This window comes from Temnothorax longispinosus, chromosome 8 (assembly GCF_030848805.1).
Source record: "Temnothorax longispinosus isolate EJ_2023e chromosome 8, Tlon_JGU_v1, whole genome shotgun sequence".
Classification (NCBI taxonomy): Eukaryota; Metazoa; Arthropoda; class Insecta; order Hymenoptera; family Formicidae; genus Temnothorax; species Temnothorax longispinosus.
In genome coordinates this window covers 17155702-17178906 of record NC_092365.1, presented here as the reverse complement: position 1 = coordinate 17178906, position 23205 = coordinate 17155702, and the positions used below count along the sequence as shown (strand labels likewise).

Sequence of the window (23205 nt, the reverse complement as noted above, 5' to 3'; positions counted from 1 at the left end):
TATTAATACTTTTCGCAATAATATCTTGACAGTTTTTAGATGCTTAGCATCACAAATTAAATCGAAACGATTTAATTAGGGGGAGTGGGAGGGAATTTTACTACTCCAACCAAAATTGTGTTTCAAGTCTGACGATTTGTCGGCGCGCAGTTTACTATGGTTGGAATAATTGTCTATTAAAAATAATAATTCAACACGAACATCCTGTTACGGCTTTCCTTGCCCTATTCTTCACTCTGAATTGTAATCCACGGAGCCATTTGAAAATTGTAATATTTTTCTATTTTACTTTGGTAGATTATAGCATTTTTATTAAAATTATATTTTCTTTTCCTCTTAAAAAGCCCTCCATTGCTCAATGCTTCTACATAGCATTTCCAAGACGATAAAAAATTTTTCTATTTACAATACCGATTGAAGCAATCGAAAGAAATATAATACATTGACGACACAATAGCATCTCGCTATCGCTGACTTATCATCATTGTATCGATTTATTATTATTATTCCCGAAGTAATGTCACATCGCAAGTACTCTCTCAGTTCCGCATATTCCGCAAGGTAAGCCGTTCTTGGTCACGAACTTATCGTCGTCGCCGCGAGCTACGGAGGCCCTACTTCCCTAACTCACTAAGCACGGGAATTCCTTAAAGTCCGGTGTAATTTTTTTTCCCTAAGGCGCTCGCGCGTAAAAGTTATATTACTTAAAGTTTCCGCGAGTTATACGCACACGTCGTGTAAAGTGGACCTCGCGACTCGTCCCTTCGCGATATACGCGGATCCGGCGAGATCGCTGCCCTCCCCAAGCATTTACCTATACCGATTTCCGTTTCGCGATACGTTTATAATTAGCATACTAATACCGCTTCATGCGCATACATCTTCGGCGCGTCTGCATCCCGCCACCGTCACCCTTAGTGACCCCGGCGTCGATAATATATCTCTTCGGATACATATACGGATACATACGTCATCATCGTCATCTTCATCGAGCCTTAATGGGACGGACGCGCGGGGCGGCCGGGTCGTCATCGCGTGGACCCTCAATTTCCTATCTCCTACTTCGATACGTGTGTAACGCGGGCGCACTTACGCACCCGCAGCCGCGTATATATCACGCCTCCCACGAAATTGAACTCTGTCTTTGACGGGGCGTACATCGTTGCGCTCGCTTCATGAATATTGATCGGCGGCCGTTAATACGCGGAATTGATTGCGGAACGTCCGCCACGCCGCGCGCCGCCGCGCCGATCCCGAACTCATCAATTCGATCTGCGTCGATTCCAGCTACTGGAATTATCTCCAGCAACCGCCATTGTCCGTGATTAGACCCTTGTGAGTTCTTCGGCGGCGGTTCTTTTTACGAATTATTTTTATGCCCCGCGAAAAAAGTGTACAATTGCGGACAGAGATTTATTTAGTCCATCAGCAGCTCTCTTGATTTATCGATTTAATTTAATTCCGAATTATTTTTACGTTTCTGTGAAACTCGTCTCGTATACAGCTATGGAAAAAGACGTATCCATCGACTTGGCGTTTTTATCTTCACTGGTCGATATATCTATCAGTATTCTATTTTACGACTGCGTTGCGAGTAATACAATTCAAAGAAGGAACACGTAGACCATGTCTTGGAGCCCGATTACAAAGAGGCGATTAATGAACGATGCTGCCGGGGGTCCTGTGCGGCTATTTCCGATATTTCTTGTTCTTATCTCGGCCACGCGGGGCATCGATCAATCGACAATCCATGGCGCGCTTACGTTTTCCAACAATTCTTACCTCCGGACGATCAATCGTTCTACACGTCAACTACTTACAGAAAATAAATCTGAAACGCGTCGGCGCAGATTTATTGCTGACGATTTATCGCTCCGAAAAATCATTCGTCACGCGACGGTACAATGTAATGAAAAACGGCCATCGGCGCGGCTCGCGTGGGCGCGGCGGCGAGAGGACGCGTACGGCATATGCGGGCAATTCCTCCCGAAAATGGCTTTAGAACGAATTACACGCCGTAGTTCGCTCTAAAGCCCGCAACTACATATTTATCTACGGGCTGCTCGCCCCGGCACGAGAAGCACGTCCCTCTCGCGCGGTCGCTAACTCCTCTCACCGCGGACACGCGCCCTAAACAACTAACGCGGTTTCGCGAAATTCTGCCTACAACTCGATGAGTTTTCCTGTTTCGCTCTTCTTCTCCCTCCCCCTCCCCCTCCTGCGACGTGCATTAATCTAGCTATGTATATCCACGAATCCGAAAAGCCATCGAAACTTTTCAATAATTCCGTACGGCCGAGCAAAAAGCTCAGCCGCACGGGAAGTTGGGCCGCTGGCTGCCGGATAGAGCTTTCGCGGTAGCGCGGCGCCCTTTGGTCTCCCCGGTTCGAACACGGACGGGGCGAATACGCGGAGAAAGGAGAGAAGAAACGAGGGAGAGTTCGAGAGGGTGGACATAGGGCAGGAGGCAGAGGCGTATCGTGGTGAAAACTCGGGTGCTCGAAACGAGAGCAGCGCCGTTGAAAACCCCGACCGTAACCAGTCAGATTCAATCTGCATAATGGAGAAAGCTCGAGACAATGTTTGCACGGGGCTCTCCGCGCGTGCTACGTTTCCCTCTCGTGTCCCTCTTTCTCTCTCTCTCTCTTTCTCTCCCTCCAACCGTTGAATCGTATCTTTCTCTCTCCTCTCTCACTCTTCTTCTCTTTTCCAACCCCAAGACCGGCGGACTCACTGCGGATTGGTTCGGGGTTCGGGTTGAACCAAAGAGCTTGTTAATGGGTTCATTTGGATTCGATCATCGCCTTACCTTTCCCATCCACCGGTGGTACGTTTCCCTCGCTCGTCCGCGTTTTATCTCGTCTTCGCTGATTTACTCGTTCTCGTACCCACCTCGTTCCAATCTTTACTCTATCGAGTCGTTACTGAGCGGTCTTCTCATCCGCCATCGCTTACGTAGAGCTGAATGGAATAAGGTGAGACGGAACGAGTCACCGGGCAAGCGACGGCGGAAGGTTAGGCGGTCGTTAAAAATGTTGATTGGAAAATTAATTCGACGTATTTGTCAAGACTTTACGGGAGCGTAAACGATAAAGGGAAAATAACTTTAGAATTCACGAGGTCGAATGTAAAAACGTTACATGCGTGCATGATTAGGAATAAATCACTAAATATTTAAACATTAGATATTTTTTTGTAGTCTTAAGCGGAGAGCACAGACTTTTACATAACGCATAATGCGAAAGCATAAGAAAATTGATTGGTCTATTTCCTTATACACATGTATACGGACCAATCAATTTTCTTATGCTTATGCATTATGCGTTATTCAAAAGTCTGTGTTCCCCTCTTTAAAGAAAAATTTTGAAATGCAAATTATGTCCACGTTCATCTTCATATTCACATTTATAATTTTACATAATTATATTAGATGTATGTATTGTGTATCAATATATTAATAATATCAGATTATTGAAATATATCACTTCTCAAATTTCCTTAACTTTCTTATTTATGCAATCATGCGATAAAGCCGCCTTATGGCTTGGAAAAAAATAATTCCGATTTATGGATAATTCAATATGTCGATTATAATTCTTTTTGCTTCTTAATGCCAGATCGGTTTATTTCCACTCGTTCCCCAGTTACCGATTACGTCATCGTCTTTCAATCGCAGCATAAAGAACATCCCCAGTCCGCCATTCACTTTCCCCTCCCCCGTCTGCAACCCGGAATCGAGCGAAAAAGGGGAAACTTTTGTCCGAAGAGTTTTTCAGCACTTTTCTAAACGACGCGGCCTTCGTTAAGACATTTTTAATCAGTGGGAGAAGAGCTTCGAAGAGGCGAAAGCGGCGAGGGGAGAAAGGACTTTCGCGGAATCGCTGATCTTTCTATTTCAACGGCTGCAACAACCCCTTACCCCCTGACCTTATTAAGAACACCACTATTCGTCCACTGTTCCTCCCCCGTCTGGAAGTAGAAGAAGAGATTAGGGAAAAGGGACGCACAGGGAGGGGAAAGTGTGCTGAAGTCGCGCGGATCTCCGGGGCGATTTCCGCGGTCTCTTACATCACTTCTTTTGCCTCTTTTTTACACCTTCGCCGCGACGATTATCACCTTGAGGATGCATTCTCGAGTATCGCGTTTCTCGAGGCCGCGAGACGGCGGCGGCGGCGGCTTGATGAGATTTTCATAGAAACGCCGGTTGATTATTCGGATGCAATGCGCGCTCGCGCAAATTCGCGCGATTGCGAATTCATATGGTGATGCAACTGTCGGCGCGGTATAACTTTGGCGGAACCGCGCGCGGAGATTTTCTCGAATATTAAAGTTTTCGCGCCGAAAATGAAGTTTAGACGACGCGGTCGGGCGGATGCAAATGAAATCAGCCGCCGCGAGATGAGTTCCTTTATCCTGAAGAAATAGCTGCGACCGAAAGGAAGTGCCAAGCTACAACGTATGATCTTACGTCCATTACACCCCGCGGTGAAATTTGAAGACAACATTTTTTTATATGATTGTAATGAAATCGCTATCCGGCAGTTTTCTTAAGTGTATATATATGTATATATATATACACACACACACTATATCGTGACTTCCTCACAGAACATTTAATCTCTTTTTCATAAAATAAGATGTAGAAAAATTTATAATATAACTAGGACGTTATATGAAATTTATTTTTTACTTATTGTTAGTATGTCGGATGGAAATGTAACTAATCATGTATACATTTACTTTAATTATTTTGTACTGCGCAGGATTGAAAATCCGTTATATATATTTTTTGATTCCGCTTCATAATCGCTAACTGTTAGAATACATGTAGCAAACGGCATAAATAACGAGATAAAACGGTATTAGAATATTTTAGAGCGCCAAGTTCGTTTCTTGTTGAGCTCTTAGCTCTATTCGCATAAATACGTGAACAAACGCTTCCTTAACGCGTCAGCCTTATCAAATATTTACCTTTTTGAAGTAACCACCGTGGAGTCGCATATGGCCATTAAGGGCCGGTATGTTTTTAAATTTTCGATGGCACAGATTGCACTCCACCGGTTTCGGTTCCGTTTGGGGCTTGTTGGAAGTCGCGACCGTACCGGGAGAAGATGAATTTCCGGGAGACGGACTGCCCTTCCCTACATTTCCGTTTCCCGGTGAGCCGACCTGCTGTTGTTGTTGCTGCTGCTGCTGTTGCGCCTGCTGCTGCGCTTGTTGTTGTTGTTGCTGCAAGCAAGAAATAAATTCTCTTCTAATATATTTATAAAGAAAGATTGAAGAAAATGTTCAAAAATATTTACAACTACAAAATATCTCAAAAATCTCGAGATTGATCTGCATTGAATTTTAAGAAATATAGTGAACTTGTTCTTTATATATCTATGTACAAGAATTTAATCGAAGAATAAGAATTTAAATCACAATTACAATTATTTAATATTAAATAATAAATAATTTAAAGAGATGCAACAAATGTCGCATATATAATTGCTGGTGTACTCAATCCTGTATTTCTACAAGAGAGAGAAGGGCATTTATAAAATATTCGCAACGTAATGATTTCATTATTTCCAACGGTCGCACATAACGAGTAAAGACCAGAATAAGCGCAAGACCGAGAATAATTGAACAAAGGGAGAATTTCCTTTATAGTAGCTTCTTCTTTTATGGCGCGCCTTACATCTGGCTTAATGACCTTCTTCTGAAGTCGCGGACGATTTTTAGTGACAACGCACGAAGCTCTCTGCTTTTCGGTGTTTCCATTTCGCTCCTGTCGGGGACCGCTTCGCGTTTCGAAGAGGACGAAATTCCATCTGAGGGGAGAGACGGTGGGGGGGAAGGAGGAGGAGAACGATAGTGTAGCACGCGTAATACGACTATGTAGCACGCGAAAGTTGCCGCTCTCTGCCCGCCGGTTAAGCCCTCTCGAGGACCGAGAGAACCGTTCCTCTTCCACCTCCTTCGGAGCCTTGTATAAACTCCGCAACTTCGTAAGCGCGTAAGAGGGAATAGAGATGGGAGAATTGTTAACTACAGATCGGAGAACGTTGCACGCCCGCTGCACAATTTGCATCGCTTCCAGGCGATACGACGATCGCCCGGGGACGCGAGATACCGCGCGTGCGAGAAGCCCGGCTTCTATATTATTATTATGACATATTATAACTTCGCTTTTGTATTTTAGAGCTAGACGCGATCTTAACGCTCTCCTCTAAGCGTTGTGGATGATGCTCTGAACTTTCCATTAATGAGAACGTGTTGATTTCTAGGAACAATGAGACGCGCTTCTCAATAGTCTCGCTTCCGAATATAATTACAAATGGCCAACGATTTTTCTTTTGCTTTTTACATTAAAATGCTGACCTTAGATCCTACTAATACTCGCCACTTAAATCGTCTTAAGAGTATATCAAATGGAATATTTATAATGAGATTTATATTTTGAGACGGATTTGATAGATGGATTTTTGTAGCGCTAACTTGAGGACAAACCTCTTCTTTGTTTCTTATTATATTACTTTTACACATTTTGCATTTTATATTTTCGCCAATGGCAGAAAAAATTGTTAACAAATTAAAAATTCTGTAGCCGATTTATGGAGATCAACTTTGTATTCGTCACGAATATCAAATTGGCTCCCAAGATCCATCCATTGAAGCATGCCTTAAAACTGGTTTTCAGTTGAGTCCCTTGATAGAAACGCAACTAGAATTACGAGTCTTAGAGACTCGGGATTGCATCGAGGTGCATATTCTCTTTCCCACTTTCGTATCGCTAGGATAGCGCGCGCTCCCTTCACGCGGGGCTTACTTCCTCTACGCCTCCTTTTGCGGCGTGCAAAACTCCCGTCGTATAAGTTCGAGAATTGCTGCGAGAAGAGCGAAGTTGCGCTTCCTCTTCCATCAAGCCTCCCGGAATCGAGAATTCTAAGCTTAGTCGTAAGTACATATTCGATGCTGCCGCGAGGCATGTCTGGATAAGAGCTTTGGAAATTTAATAACTGTAAGTAGTCCAATACTCGATATCCTGCGGAAGGAACTTAAAAGGTCGCGCGTTTAAAGTGCGGAAGCAATACAGCTAATATTTAGGACGCATAATATGGATAATATTGTAATTCTTCCCGCCTTATATTTGGCATTTAAAATCACATTCACCGATATATTGGCCAATCTACCGTTTTCAAGATGTTCGCTCGCGTCCGAATCGTTTTTCTCCTTTTGATCTGCAAATGAAGCCGCACGTAGCCACACACGTGCATCGTACGTGAGAGGCATTCGGCAGGGCGAAAGTACAAGAAGCCGCGTATATACGTGCGCGCGACTAGTCTTCATATCTGACCCTTCTCCATTTCTCACCCTTCTTTGCTCAATAATAACGGAACGTTATACGGTCTTAACTACCTCTTCTTACTGAAAGCGATTTGCCATCGCAATTTGTTTCCTAAAGGAAGTCTTCTAACTTGAATCTACTGTCGCTATTGTTAACAATTCAAAGATAGATTTTGCCAACTTGCACTATTGAGTTATAATTTTAGAACTTCGCGCAGTCGGTATTTTTTTATAGAGCCGTCTTTATACGGATATTCTTACGCGGAATTTTTTATAGAAGGAAAAGCTTCAGAAATTTTCATACAGAATTATAAAATACTTTATAGAGAGAAGCCTTTCATATCCTTTATAAACCTTTATAGCAAATATCGCGAGTTAAATATATATCATCACTCAACAACCTTTTATCACTTGTTAGAGAAAAAGGAAGGTATTTCCAGCCAATGAACAAACGTATTTCGCGAAAGAAAGGATGGGAAAGGCGGAGAGAAGCGCGAAAGAATAGCAGCAGCGGGTGTCTTCATAAAGATAGATCACCTGTAGCACGAGCCACGTAATTACATGAAAAAGAAACGCAAGCGTTGCGACGGTAATCAAAGGACGCTCTGTGGTCTTGACTTTTCATTGGCGCGTTTTTTGCGTGATATTGCTGATGGATACATCGTTCGTTCCGTTGTTCAGTCGAGGAAAAGTATTGAATTGCGAAAAAGCTTTTGACACGCGCAAATGGATACAGCTTCGCGGATGAGAGTACAAAATGATCGACGTTGGAACGCGATCGCCGCGGGGAAAAGTACGATCGATTTGCGAGCGAAATGCGTATTAGTTATTTAACAGCTTTGATAGATCATACACGTCGTTTATATCTGAAAACTCTTGCGTAAATAAATTCCGTATGCGCTATTAAATGTTCCATCGTCTGCGTTTCTTTTAATATTAACAGCAAAATATCGTTGTGTTTAAAGCATAGTAATATATCGCCATTGGATTGGATTTAAAGTTAAGGATTAAAGCTTAATTTTTAACACTGTCGGAGTTTAGTGCATTAAGTATTAATCCTGGTGAGTTTAAAGCGCTAAAGAGGTACGAACGCGTAATCATTGACGCCCACTAACACCTCGCTCGGATTCAATTATTTTTTTACCCTATAGGTTTATCGCGTAATTCATTATGGTTCGACGGCGTCGATGTGCAGCCTCCGTGAACGAGTTTAACTTAAAAGTAGGCTTTTTCATGGAAAGCAGCTCCGGCAAAATTGGTTTAATTCGCGCGTCGATGAGCGCGATTATATACTCCTCTCAAACCAGCTGGTGTATTTCGCTCGTCATCGTTCGAAGCATGCCGTTGATAGATCGCGAGATAGCTATCGATCCTCCGCGCGTCGCCAGCGACCTATACCATGTTCATCTTTCACGGTACCGAAGTACTCGATCGCGGCAGATATCTCATCAATTTCTGCAAACAATCTTCGATCCCAACGAGAGCCTGAATTTCGTTCGAAACGAGAGAGAAGAAGCTTTCGCCTCGTGTTAAGTATTTGCCGAGCTACAAATTTCGATCACAAAAAAAATTCACGGGCGATTTCCACGATAGAAACGAGAATGCACAGTCTAAAAATATAAAATATTCTTTTTACACGGAATTTGAGATCTATTTCGAGACAACACATCGATCATCGCACTTTCCATTCGTTTCGATGGAATGGACATTAGATAGATTCCGCATCATATAATTATACATCACTTGGATCTCTTTTATTCTCCTTTTACATCCCTAGCGCGAATTCAAAGTCGATACATTAACATAACGATAAATGACGTGTAAAAATATCTGTGGCTTCTTCTCGATTTTCCGCATTTCCATTGAATAACGTGACTCAATTACTTCAGGATTAATGCGGAATACGTGCTGAAAATGCAAAAGACGTTTTGCATGGCAAATCCGTGATCGCGATGTTGCTCCTTTTACGTTCGCTATTAGCGTCGCTTCGACAGTTTAGCCGACGCGACGGAGACGCAATTGTCCCAAGAAGTGCGAGGAGCGTCATTCCTCCTCCCTCCTTCCGCTTCGAGAGACATCGTAGCGCCTCGGCAACAACTTAACCCGTTCAAGTACGGCCGGGGTAAAATTACGGCCCGTTTCCGGGCCGCTGGTCCGCATAGTGAGCGGAAATTTGGTGATTCCATCATTCCAGTCTTCGAAAGCCGGTTTAGATGTGACATTTGAGGCTTGACATGATGAAGGCAACGATAGAAAATTTATTGGCGGTTGATTATATCAAATTCAAAATAGAGCAGTATATTGTATCAATAATAACTAACATAGAACATACAGCAATATGACCGAGAATATTAACTGCGTGTTTACAGATTAGATGTAAATATTGAGTTACATCAATAAAGCTAGATTGATCGGACCACAATTTTCGCAATTATGTGAGAGGGCAGGTTTATACTTTGAATGAAGAATGATGTAACATTGGAGAAAATCGAGAATATAGGCAATTTATACAAGCGCGAGAGAGAAGGGGAGCTTTCTAAGTGCCGGTGAATTGCGCGAGTGGATCGTTACTAGCGGCTTGCTCCTTGAGCCAGTATCTTGGTTGGTCCTGGCATGTATGATTAAATTAGAACAATGCCGGCATAACTCGCCTAGCATGCTCATCCCCTTCCACCGCAGTCAGTCCCTGCATCTTGCGCCAGGTTTACCACTTACTAGTAGATGCTAGTAGTTTAGAAACTCTCTCTGTCTCTCTCTCTCTTTCCTCCCTGCCTTATCCTCTTCGCCTTTCTCGTTCTCTCGTTTCTTCCTCCGTTTATCGTCGCCGATTCGGTCTCCCCGCGCGCTTGTAATCTCGCGGCAATCCGTAATTTTACGGCGTGCGTGCGTACTTGTCAGGACGACAATGCGACTTCAGTCACGTCGAGTTAATCGCTTTCGCACGGCCCGCTTCTCGAGGAGATTGCGCTAACGCGTTAACCCTTTCGCACCTAATGGATTATATGCGGTATAGTCCCGCGTATTCGTAAATGTTCAGCATAAAATTCGATGAATTTTACACATGGTTACGAAGTTGTAAGGTAAAAGTCTCAGATGTTCGTAGAACGTGTAAGATAAATATTTTTTGATAGCTTTATCCACTTATTGTTAGAAAATACCAACGACATGTTTATTCTTCAAATAAATTCAGAGATTTTATTTAAATGGAACTAAGTAGTCTAACAATAAGAACATTTACAAAATCTCAGGAAATTGTAAGTTGTGTGGTAATAAAGAGAAAAAAAATCTTGAATTAAAATAAAAAGAAAAGGAAAATCTTATATAACTTCCATTAAAATAATAAATTTTACCTCGTACCTTCGGTATTTTCGCAGTATATATTTGAGCAGTTATCGCGGAGCAGAATTACAAAATAGCCTGATAAAATAAAGTACTACAATCCTTGCGGGAAAAAACTTCATGCCCTAGTTCCGCGACCATCTTGTCTAAACACAGCGAATTACAGTGGCCTTAAAATATCTTTTAATTAAACAAAATTGGAAGCGCTCGTGGCGTTCCAGTGGAGATACAGACAGAAAAGCAGAGCAAAAATAAATATTAGGTCTGAAACGAAACGAGAAAGATAGAGCAGTCCGAAAATGAAAATGGACATCCATTCACTTGACAAATTCATCTCATGCCCCCCATAGTGCCAATTACTCTAATGAAAATGGTAATTCGTGGTAAAAATTGCCAAAACGCCTAGGCAACATGCAGGTCGCGAAAATACTGCTGTAATTTTCTATTATTTGCTTTATTTGCTCTCGTCGCAAACAACAAATGTTATTTGGTAATATTTTCTATAAATTGTTTTGCAATTCTGTACAGCGTGATTTTCTACACAGTTTTTTCATAAAAGTGTTAGAAATTAAAAGCTTTTTCCACATGTATAATTGTATGTCAGGATAAATATTCTCGCATAAAACTTTCACGCTGATTGAAGTTCGATATACTGTTATCGTTAATATATTTCAAATAAGTCTGTAAATAAACGCTTCTGAAAGGAACACTTTTCAAGACATCTTGTGCTTAAATAGAACTACAAGAATGTCTTTTGTATATATTCATCTTGTTCGATTAAAGAACTCCTTGGATGCACCCAGTTCAGACTGCTCCTGTGACTCTTAGCAAAATTACGGCGAGCATACAAAGCGAAGGAAGTTGCGACGGCAAAAGTATTTCATTTCTCGGATGGAAGTTTGCCTACTTCCTCTCCGCCTCCGGCATGGAAGGGATATTATCCCGACGCGATCTATTAAAATTTTCGCTGGATTTTGTCATCCACGGAGGCAACTCGTGGGACGAGATAGGAGGGTCGGGTCTTAGGCAATATGAAATTTGGCGCAGCTGTCGCATCTCCGCGAAAATTCGTATTAATATCTCAGCTGTTCGATGTATTTGGAAGTCTATGAAACCACACGTAGCGAACGAAGAAAAACAGCAATTTTTAGAATGGTTTTATTGGTATCCATAATCTTTGAGTTACATGCGATTTAATTAAAGTTAAAGTTAAAGAATTTTTTCAATTAAATTGTAAAAAAATTTGAGAAATTGACAAAAGCAATGCTTCTTCCCCTCTTCTGATTTAGAAAAGTTCTCGCAGGTCGCAAGTACGCGTAAAATTCGCGATACCGTCAATTTGTACAACTTGCATGAAATTATAAGTGGATATACCGCGGGCAAAATTATCTCGGTGCCCGAGTTTTTTTTTGCGCTTGAAAAAATGTTATGAAGCGAACTAAAAGCTTATTACGCTCGCTATATTATTAACCTATTCTCTTTGAATTTTACCGCGGCAAGAAGTACGCGCGGGGTTTTACTTCAACAAAATCGGTGAATAAGGATTGTGAGGAAAAGAAGGCACATGAAAAGCGTGCTGCCGTACGCTGCTGCTCGCGAGCAAATACGCAGCTACCAGGCCCCTATATAATCATCGCACAAGGTAGAAAACGTGGGAAGCTTTTGAGCTCTCGTCAACATCTATAAAACATAGAACTCGGCAAAAAACACTGGAAAACTCATTTCCATCGATCCTGCCTATTTAATATTCACCGGACTAATATTTACCATGCCAGAAACAAGCTACAGATGCGGACATAATTACGGATAACATTGTACGAAAAGAAAGTAACGAGAAGCCTAGTAACTTTTTTCTACATTTTGAATGATCGTTGCTATTAACGACGAATTATATTGAATAAATTACAGAGGAACATAAAATTTTGTTTCTTTATTTTTAATTGATTTAGATTGTTTCCTTTCTTAATATAGAACTCTCTCTTAGGCTCTTTTGCATTAAGTGTATTCACAAAGAGCCCGCAACGAATTTTAAAACACCAGAAAGAATTTTGTCGCTATCCCTAATATATTTGAGAAAACAGCTCGTAATATTTCACATGGACATCTCATGTAACATTCAAGTTCAATAAGATTTCGAGCCGGCGTAGAAACCTGCCCATTTAAGAATTGAAGCGTGACAAATCATCGCACGTTCTACGACATTGCATAAATAATCGGGGTGAATCTTGCGCGACGTAGTGACGCGCGAAAAGGTGTTAAGAACGACGAGAGAACCGTACCGCAATTAAAGAGGCTGTCAACTGCAAAATGCATTAGCGAACGAAGGTGGCGCGACGTCGCGTGCGCTTTGCGTTTAATCGATTCCCTTTCGGCGGTAATCTGCGCGCGCCAAAACCGCGACGTTGGCGGAAAGCGGGTGGCGCGGACGTGCGAGAGGACGTGGCGAAGAAGGATGTTATATGTAGGTAGATATACGAAGAGCGCTGAAGTGTACATAGGTGAGCGGAAGACATGGGAAAGCGCGTCACGGACGTCCCGCTGAGGTTCCGCGTTACACGCAGGAGGACGCAAAGCGGCGAGGAGAGGTAGTGAGGCGAGGGGGGAGGGGGGAGAGAGAGAGAGAGAGAGAGAGAGAGAGAGAGAGAGAGAGAGAGAGAGAGAGAGAGAGAGAGAGAGAGAGAGAGAGAGAGAGAGAGAGAGAGAGAGAGAGAGAGAGAGAGTCAGCGGGACACGGGGGCGGACGGGTGTAATTACGTTTTGTCGCTCGTCGCCCGGATTTCCTTTGTTACATTAGCCGCTCCCCTGTCCTACGGCGCCCGGAGCCATGAATACGACGTCGCTGGGAGAGGAGAGCGCCGTTAATCTTTAACGACCTGAGCACACCGGGATCGGCTCGGCGAAAAGGGAGAGAAAGTGTCCGATCTCCGACCGAACGATGGAACGGGGGACGGGAGGGTGCGATGAGAGGGCTTTGTAATCGAATCCCGCCGCTTCCTCTCCTGTTTTTGGCGGCTGCCGTCGTCGTAGACGACGCTGATCCAGTTTACGCGCGGTCAAAGCCGGCCGAGAAAGAATCCCGTTGCACGAGCGGATCCCTGAATAGATTAGACCGATACTTTTACCCGTACTCCAGTGTCCTACATGCAGCTGCACGTGATAGCGACTGTTTTAAGATATTGTATATAATTATAGAAAAATTTTCACCTGAATTTGTCATGTAAAAACTGCATTGAACATATTAGGAATTTAATCCAGTTTGGTGGGTTTCCTATTTAATCGGGAATATTTTAAACTACACCGTCTAAAAATTTTTTTCAACATTTCAAGATTTTCAACAAGATAGGAATGTATAATTATAGTATTATTGTGGTCTTTAATGGACTTTTTGCTGCATGAGATACACTAAGCGTATCTATCTACTCTCCGAGCAGTCTTTAACTATCCAAAAAGAGTAATATCACCGGTGTCCGACGTCGTTATTCAAGCGAAGCTTAGGGTAACGCGGAGTGCTGCGCGCGAAAGCGGCTTACGCTCAGCTGGATCACTCGACCGAATCGCGGCGATGGATCCAAAGGAGAGTGGCGTTACTCTTGGATACTTCGCTGGTAATCCCCCGAAGAGCAGGATGGCGTGCGATGCGGGAAGGCGCGAAGATTCCGAGTTACGTCGTTCGTTAACGGATCGGTGAGCAAATTCTATAGATTTCGCCGCATTATCCCGCCCGAGGTTGGCGTGTCTGCGGCGTTCAAAGTCTATTAATTTCTCCCGTCGATGCTTTGACGGCGTGTGTTGGCATTTATACGTATATACATAAATGTATGTGTACACGGCGTGTATACAAGTATGAACGTCTGGCGGAATGGAACGCGAGTGTAAAGAGAGAGAAAGGGTAATTCAGTGGGAGGATGAAACGGAGAGACGGAGAGAGAGAGAGAGAGAGGAAGAGCCCAAGGCTGGCGGTACCAGTAATGGAAACAGAATGGGATAATTCTGCGAGCCGCGGACGGACGCGGTAATTGCGAATAATTGCATTGTCTTCGAGTCGTTCGCCCGAGTCCATCTCTCTCTCTCTCTCTTTCTCGTTGTGCTCCTCTCTCTCCTCTCTTTCACCCAGAGATCCTCCCTTTCTTTCCATCCTGAAGCGCCTCGCGCGCGCGTTCGCTTCCCGAGTTCGGTGAATTGCTTCGGTACGAATTGAGAGTCGCCTGCTGGAAACTCTCTCATACCGATTAGGAAATCTCGTTCCGTCGTCTTTCTGTCCACCAACGCGCGACGAGTCCGGTTTCCACCGCGGTTTAATGCCACGTGGAAATTACGCTCCGGTTGAAGAAACCGCCGAGTCTCTCCGCTAAAAGGGGTTACCTCGTAATTGATTTCTTCGAATCGATATTATCAGGATGTATATTCTGTCTCTTCCTCTCTCTTTATCTTATGATTATTTTTATATCGTCGAATAATGACGATAAGATGCGGCCAGATTCGAGTGTGTTTTATACTTATACCTACAAATACGTTGAAACTGAAGGATATACATACATAAATGAAAAAAATTAAAAAAGGAAAGACAACGCGAAAACTTAAACTTATCTTTTCCTCTTGACCCAGAATTGGTCTATTAATTTGGGAACTGTATATATTCTTCTTCGTTACACCACCTGTTTCTCCGCTCTTCGCGTTAAATTTGCAACGAATGTTCTCGCAGGAACGAGACTCCCGAAGAAAGATGGTGCCCCAACTACAGATTTTGCATTCTTACGTAAAGTGGAGGCACGTGCGAGGCGACACGCTGGGATTTTGGATAATTCCGCGCACGCCTCTGGCGAGAAATAAATTTCCGACCGCGCGATCGAGCAACTGTCGGGCAAAAAGAAAGGGGAAGTCCCCGAGAATATAGCGTTTTCGAGCGGAAGAAACTTGGTAAAGTACCTCTGATATGTTCGAAGTACGACAGAGTCTCACAGAGGATATCCTGAAAAGACTCTCGCGCTCGTACATATTTTACATGGTGCGCCGCCGAGGATTGAAGTAGGGCAATGTGTTGAACAAATCGTTAAAATTCCTTTCATCTATTTGTACGCTTTTAGTTAACGTTGCAATGCAACGCATCGAATATCGTTATACTCATAAATATTTCTCACGGTTTAGTTTTCTTCGGAGAACAAGAGTAGCAGATATATTTTAAAATAGTGCAGATAGGAGGAATAAAAAATTATTTCTCTACATATTAATTTGATAGATATCTTACTTCCTTCTTAATGTTTCACACTGATCGATATCCGAGATAAAATTAATGCGATTGGAAATTCGACAAAGTCGTTAACGCATTAAGTCGTAGTTAACGCTAATTATGATGTCCTCGCGCAATTTTCCATTTTCATTCGAGCGAATCGCGTTATTATTACGCCATAGATTCTGCCGCACGGATATCATAAATAACCCCGACGCAAACTAGAGCATAAAACGAATACAATAACTCATTACGTAAATACATACATATTCATTAATTCAAACGCGTATCCAATAACTCGTTACCGCATTATACATCTGTAACATTTTCGCAGTCTCCGATCTTGCTTCGTGAATTCACTCAAAATTCGTGGACTATGCGGTTTATATTTTTCATCGTGTAACTTCATGTAACTTCCGACGAACAAAGCACGTCCTGCCTTAAACCGGTTGCACCAGTCGCCCGTTAATTCGCATCGTTGCGTCGTCGTCGTCGTCGCCGTCGTCGCCGTCGTCGTGCCCGACGAAAATTTTGCCCGTACGATCCAGCAGGTGCATTTTGCATGCACTCCGCATGGCAATTATATGACGTGGATGCGCCGCGACGCTTTAGTATCCCCAGGCAGCGTCCAGCGGAAAAGGATCGTTCAATTTGGCCAGACCTTCATTCCCGCGAATGCCATGGAGGGCGACGTCCAGAGAGCGAGAGCGCATATCTCCGCCGGCCAGAAGAGGGTGAAAGGACCTCTCTATCTTGACCATCTCCAGTTCGAGAGTTTAACGTCCGCCCGTAAACTGGACGACGTGTCTAATTACCCGACGCAAAAACCCTTTCCAACGAAATACGACATACGCCGTTCTGATCCCCGTTCTGGCCCATTCCTCGCCGTTGGACGCGCGCGCGAGGGCTTTTTGAATGCGCACCTACGAATAGTAATTTTATACCGAGCACCCGTAATCGTGCTCAAGGGATAAAATTCTTTTCCGTTGGCCAAATTGAGCCAAGTTTTGATAATTCCGTGAAACGCCGACAGAGCGAAGCGCGAAAATTATTCCGAAAAAATTTCGAGCGCTGTAAGATCGCAAAATGAAATACAATATTATTTCTATCTCGGAAATATATGATATTATAAACTAGAACTCCGATGCAATGTGTTATTACCATCCAATGCCAATTAATGGAACAATAGTATCACGATATCAGTAAACTATAACTAGATTTAAAAATAAGATATAATATCTGGTATGGGAGAGAGAGTATTATGACATGTTTTGTAATTCGAGATCGATGTTTTTCGCATAATCAAGCAAGATACGAGGAAGAGGGACATTTCAATACATCAAAATGCAGGCGGTTATTATGAATGCTTTTAGAAAACAACAAATACTAATGGAAGGCTTGTTTGCTTCGTCAGCCGATACGCGAGTAAGCGATACAACCCACGGGCACGGGAGGGGGGGGGACAACAACGCGAACAGCAAGCACTATGGACGAATGAGCGTGGGCTTGATTGGTGTTCGGTACGGGTTGGCAAGGAATACTGGCAGGAACCGGAATGGCAACTTGCTAATGAGGGATATGTATCACTTTTCCGATAGGCGGGGCGGATGCAGATCGTCGCTACTGAATGGTTCGAACTGCAATCTGGCAATGCTGAATCGCCCCCGCGATCCAATGTACCGTGAATCGGGGGTGGAGGGGAGGGAGCGGTAAATCACAATACAACCGTGACATAGAGGAGACACTTGTCAGGGCGACCGATCCGCAACGAAGATGGATCTCTAATCGAGAGCGCGGCTTCCCGGGCGTTTTGCTCTTTCTTTTTTTTTTTTACGCGTGTTTTAAAGCTCGTGAATCACGCCGTTAGAGAATGCGTGCGTATTGACAAACGATAAACAATATTAATGAGAAAATTACGAGAGACTGACAACTATTGGATCTATTATTGAAGAACGATGGCCATTGTTCGATTTAAATGTCATTGTCTATCGCGTTGCACGCATGTTCTCTCGCATGTTGGCACAATGGGCGCGTCTTCTCGCTAATTGTATGATCGACTTTGTAATTACCATAACAATTATCATAATTAGCGAGGCGGACGGACCAGAGCACGGTTATCTAGGGCTCTCGCGATTATCCCGCTGGAATTCGGGCTTAGACTGACGCTTAAGCTTCCGCCATTAGTTTAATGGCCGTTTAAATACCGAGCTTTAAATAATAGCACCTAGTAAGCGCAATAGGAGAAATGTAAACAATGGTTTGGTACGCTTTTGCAGAGTAACTGTGCCTGTAAATGCACTGCGCTTCGTTTCCACAAGATTAAGTGCAATAAATTCTGCCATAAAAGACAAGGCTGCGTTATTCGCCTCATAACGGTTCATGGATAATAATTCTTGTATGGTAGAGATATATCTGTATATATCTTCGTCACGTTTACAGATATATAGTAGGGCAAAAATCTTGCGCGCAGCGCAAAGCTGTGACGCAATAATAACAATCAAGATAACAATATAATTAACGCGACAGTAAACCAAAGCTCTATCTTATATTGTGTAAATATTTCTTTATTTCTGGCGCAACTTTTGTTTCGCTCAATGGTAACGTTCGGCTATTCCAACTTTCGATCGCACGAACGAGATACGCGCAACGCGAAGCGTTGACCGGTACCATTCCTCTCCTGCCCGCGCGCGCTTCTACCCTGAAATTACCCGCACACAAAACCGCGCGCGACCGCGTGCGCACACGCGCTCCTCCATCGCGTAATAGAATTTACGGTGCCGGCACGTACGTCGCGCCGTATACTCGCGATGCATCAAAAACACCGACGAAGATGTAGTACGCGATAACACGAAGCGGCAATTACTCTTCACTTTCCGCGCGGGTATATCCCCCGCGCGTTCGACGCGCGTCGCAACCCCCTTTTGTCGCATCGTCTCTCTGCGGGCGTGCGTACGTATGGATGTGCGTGTGCGTGTGCGTGAGTGCGTACTCGACGGTCGATCGATCTAAACGGGCCGGGCGTAACAGACGGAAAATCCGGTGAAAAGCGCGCGGGCTTTCACAATAAGCGGCAGTCGGCACACGCAGACGCGCGCACACGGACGCGGTACAGACGTCATTGTTCCAGCCAGGCCTTTTGTCAGTGAACGAATTACTGTTGCTGTTTAGACCCCTCTCTCATTTGCTCTGTTTTTACCCCCGACCAGTCAGCCAGCCATCTCCGACGGCGCTTTCTCCTTCGCCGTATCACCCGCGACTTTCGATTCTCTCCCCCTCGATGCCTCCTCCTGCGTGCCCCATCGGCACCTAGCTATTTCCCGTCCACGCCACGGCAGTCGCGGCAAACCTTTTCCACAGTGGTCTACTTCGATACTGATAACATGATCGTAATTACCGCTTGTTTCGCGCGCCGCTAATTAGCGCCAGCTCGGCGATATTCCGCGTGCCAGAATATTTCCGGCGGATCTTAAATTGACTGCGAGACAATTCTTCTCATTTCTTCTCATATGTGTTATTTATAATTATGCGTCTTTCGTTAATTTTATTTTGTCTTCGCCAAGTTTATTAGCTACGTTCTTATCCTGCACGTAAACATATTCGACGTTGAGATCGTTATTTTATTGAGCTTCTTTTTCTACTATGCTTTTGTAAAGCGGACTATTCACTTAAATGTCGATAAACCGGCGAGTTTGCATCGCGCGCGGATGAACGAGCGTACAATCCGTCTTATCGAGCTACGATAGAGATTCTCGAGATATTTTCACAGAGCCGGGAAATTCGGCAGGCGCTTATTCGCGCGCGCGACGTGCAGAATCGTAAATCCGCACACGATAGCGACGGGCTCGTTCGGCGCGAGAACACTATACAAGGGGGCATAATTTCGCTCGTATCTATACGGTGACGGTAACAGAGAGACGTGTCTCTCGTGCGCCCTTTATTAGATAGAGGCCCTTCTCACCCGAGCTTTTACGCGTCCAGAAATCCTTCCGTCCGTATCGCGCGAGCACGAAGCGCGAGAACGCGCCCGACGCGCGCGTGTTTTTCGCAGCGGTTATGTCGCGGCGATAATTTCCGCAGGCGGAGATAAGTTTTACGCTTTACGCTTCCGCTGTCGCCGGCGCTCGCAAATGCGACGGTACGCCCCTTTTAGCTGCACTTTTTTATATTTTCTGCATTTTAAATACGTATTCACGATGCAGAGAGGCAGTAGGAAGAACGCCTCGTATAGAAACTCGCCACTTTTCTGACTCTCTTTCTCTCTCTCCCTCTCTCTTATATATTTTATGTATATCATACAACTTTATTATAATTATATTTTAAAGTCACTTGGTTTCTCCCCTTGAAAAGGGCTGAAATACTTTTTAGGAAAGAAACTTTTCGAATGGTGACTCGATTTCTAATAAACATTGGACAACATGTAGAGATTTCGTTAGCATTCTGCGACGCACAGATCGTAACCCCCGTGTACACGCTCCCGCGTGAGATGGAAGGACGGCGGGAATATAATTTGGCGTAGGTATTAGGTAACGCATAACTCCGGCTGGTATCTACCTGTCAGATAAGGCATGCCTCGTCGTATTCGGGTCGACAGTGGACGCAGAATTCACTCTCGGTTCGTGGAGATGGGATTCTGTATCTGCCCCCTCTATCGCCGTCTCCGTTTCTGCGCGCCCTCGTTTCTCTCCTCCTCTCTGCTCTGTTTGCCTGTCTCAGCCCACTTTCGCAACCCCAACACGCTCATCGATATGCGGTTGTTCATGCCGCCGGCGTACAGAACGACCCCCTCCTCCCGCGCTATAAAATCGTACATACGCGTCCGATCGGTGCGCGTCGAGTATGATTAATTCGTGCACAGAATTAACTCTCGTCGGATAAGCATCGGAATCGAGCTCCGGCTCGTGATTGCCCTCGCTTGCCCGTCGTAAAAAAAGTCTACGTCATAAACGGACGTTTTTCTTTTGTCGAAGATAGCATTTTCCTCTTCATCTTCCCAATGTACACAATGTGCGACAAAAGTTTCGTGCGTGTAAATCTCAGGGAAATTGTGCGAGGCCGCCGCGACGCTATTTTTACCATCCCCGATGTACCGTGTAATATTTTACAAACGTCGTTGGACGCACATGCGACCGGTTCGCGTCCGTGCGCAGATAATAAAAATCGCAGATTGCGTCCGCATCGCTGTCTTTTTCTTTTTTTGCCTCGAGTCGATGTTATTCCTTCTATTCTCCGGTTCCATTGCCCACGCGGAGAAAATTCCGCGCGTGTAAATTTCTTGGAGAGATTCGAGAGGGAGGAGATATTGGGGACACGCCGCTCTTTTTATTCCGCAATAAATTTTATTCCAGGCGCAAACGTAGCGCGATATCGGAGGATTCTGCAAATATTATCGCGCGCGCTCGTTGCAAGCGGGAAATATTGATTGCAACGTGATGCGGACGTGAGTAAGCGAAAGGGTTGATTTCCGGTGAAAAATTACCGGCCTCGTATAGCCACCGCCGCGTATTTCTCGTAGTTGTAAAAAGCAGAACCAAGTGGAGATATATACACGCGCAAAAATGTTACAGAGTAAAATCGTTGTTGTCGGAAGTATAATATATATTCTGTGCATTCACGTTGTTAATAATAACCGTGCGCGCACCACCGTGCTCTATGTCCCGATCGAGGTCGGAATTGATTACTGATAAATATGCAAACCGTCGTTTCTTGGATTAAAGTAATCTTCGCATGCAAACGGAAAAGTATTAAACCTTCATTCGATATTGTCGAGCGAGATTTCGCGAGATGGAAAACAATATTACGCGTTATCTGTTTGTTAGACGATTACGGTACGGCGTCATCATACTGGAAACATAACATTGCTGCAAACTGCTACACTACTTAATAAGAATTGCATCACAAATTTCACACACGACATTATCGAAATAATGGTAATTGATAATGGGATTTTGAAACCTCGTTCATGCAATACTGTAAAATAATTAAATTACAATTAGCGCGTTCATTTGATGCCGAATATAATGATTTTCATGGGCAATGAGTGTGTGAGAGAGATATATATATTAAAGAGGAGCTTTGCGTCTCTCTCTCTCTCTCTCTCTCGTCTCCCTGTCAGTATCTCTATTTAGCTATCAGTATTATCAACGCGCTGAGCGGTCCACGTGCAAAATTACATTCGCGTGCCTAATCGAGGAATAACTGGATATAATTAATTTCAGCTCGCGGAGTTAATCCTTTTCAATGACATTAAACAATCAAAAATATTCCACACGCGTCGTTTAAAAATAGCCATTAAATCGTTGTAATATTCTATAATTTAGAGTGTTTCACCGCTGTTTAATAACTGCTGTTTTGGCATTATAATCGTTTTAATATGATATTTTTGCCGTAATATATTTCCACTGATTTTAAATACATACAATGAAAAGATATCAGTAAATCACATCTTGTTAATTATAAAAAATAACACATAAAATAAATTATTGTCATATTATTAGTAATATGACAATAATTTATTAATTAACTGTGCGTGTCGCTCAGTTTTATGATATGCTAAGCCTTACAGCATTTTTCAAATCACAGTCTTTTCGCACAAAATTCGCGAGTAATATAAAAAATCAGGGTAATACCGTTTTTTATTTTTTCCCCCCTTATTTTACACGCGATGTTGCATTTATCTGTAAAGACAAAGCAGCGAGTAAATTAACCGCGCTGTTTTGTTCGATGATACCGCGGATTACCTGGAGGGAAAATCGATAGAGATAATTCGGCGAGTATTGCTGCGAGTACTGATGATGCTGGCTCTGGTACTGATGGTGATGTCCGTAATACTGTTGTTGCTGATATGGCGGCGGCGGCGGCGGCGGCTGCTGCTGCTGCGGCTGTTGCTGTTGCTGTTGCTGCTGCTGCTGCTGGAGTTGGTGCTGCTGTTGGCGTTGATGATGATGATCATGATGATGCTGATGATGATGGTACCAGCCGTTATTGTATCCATCCATGTCATATACCGGAGTCACGCTTTACCGGTTCGAATGCGTCCGCGATTCGACGCAGAAAACGAAACGGCACATACACAGACGTGGCAAACATATCAATCATCTATCGGTAAGGCGCGACCGTTCGTGCCTGGGGGAGCGTTATCGGATGGCATCCGCGGTATTTCCGGCGCGGAATCCGCGGTGTCTTTCGGTATTATAGCAATAAAGCACGCGAGCAACTCTAATGGCGGCCAGGGGGGACGTAGATTCGCGAGATAGATCGGATCTCTCGACGGTTGAACGTTGTTCCGGAAAATATTAGGTGTCATTAAT

The 23205-nt window shown here is 43.9% G+C and overlaps 1 protein-coding gene across 8 annotated transcripts in view; it reads right to left on the bottom strand.

Moving 5' to 3' along the window:
- Window positions 1-23205, bottom strand: part of LOC139817287 (uncharacterized) — a 388078-nt gene that overhangs the window by 28264 nt on the left and 336609 nt on the right. For all 8 annotated transcript variants that reach the window (XM_071785253.1, XM_071785252.1, XM_071785254.1 and 5 more), the window contains one exon: window positions 4972-5229. In XM_071785253.1, the coding sequence (XP_071641354.1) occupies window positions 4972-5229 (258 nt within the window). The remainder of the gene's footprint in view (window positions 1-4971; window positions 5230-23205) is intronic.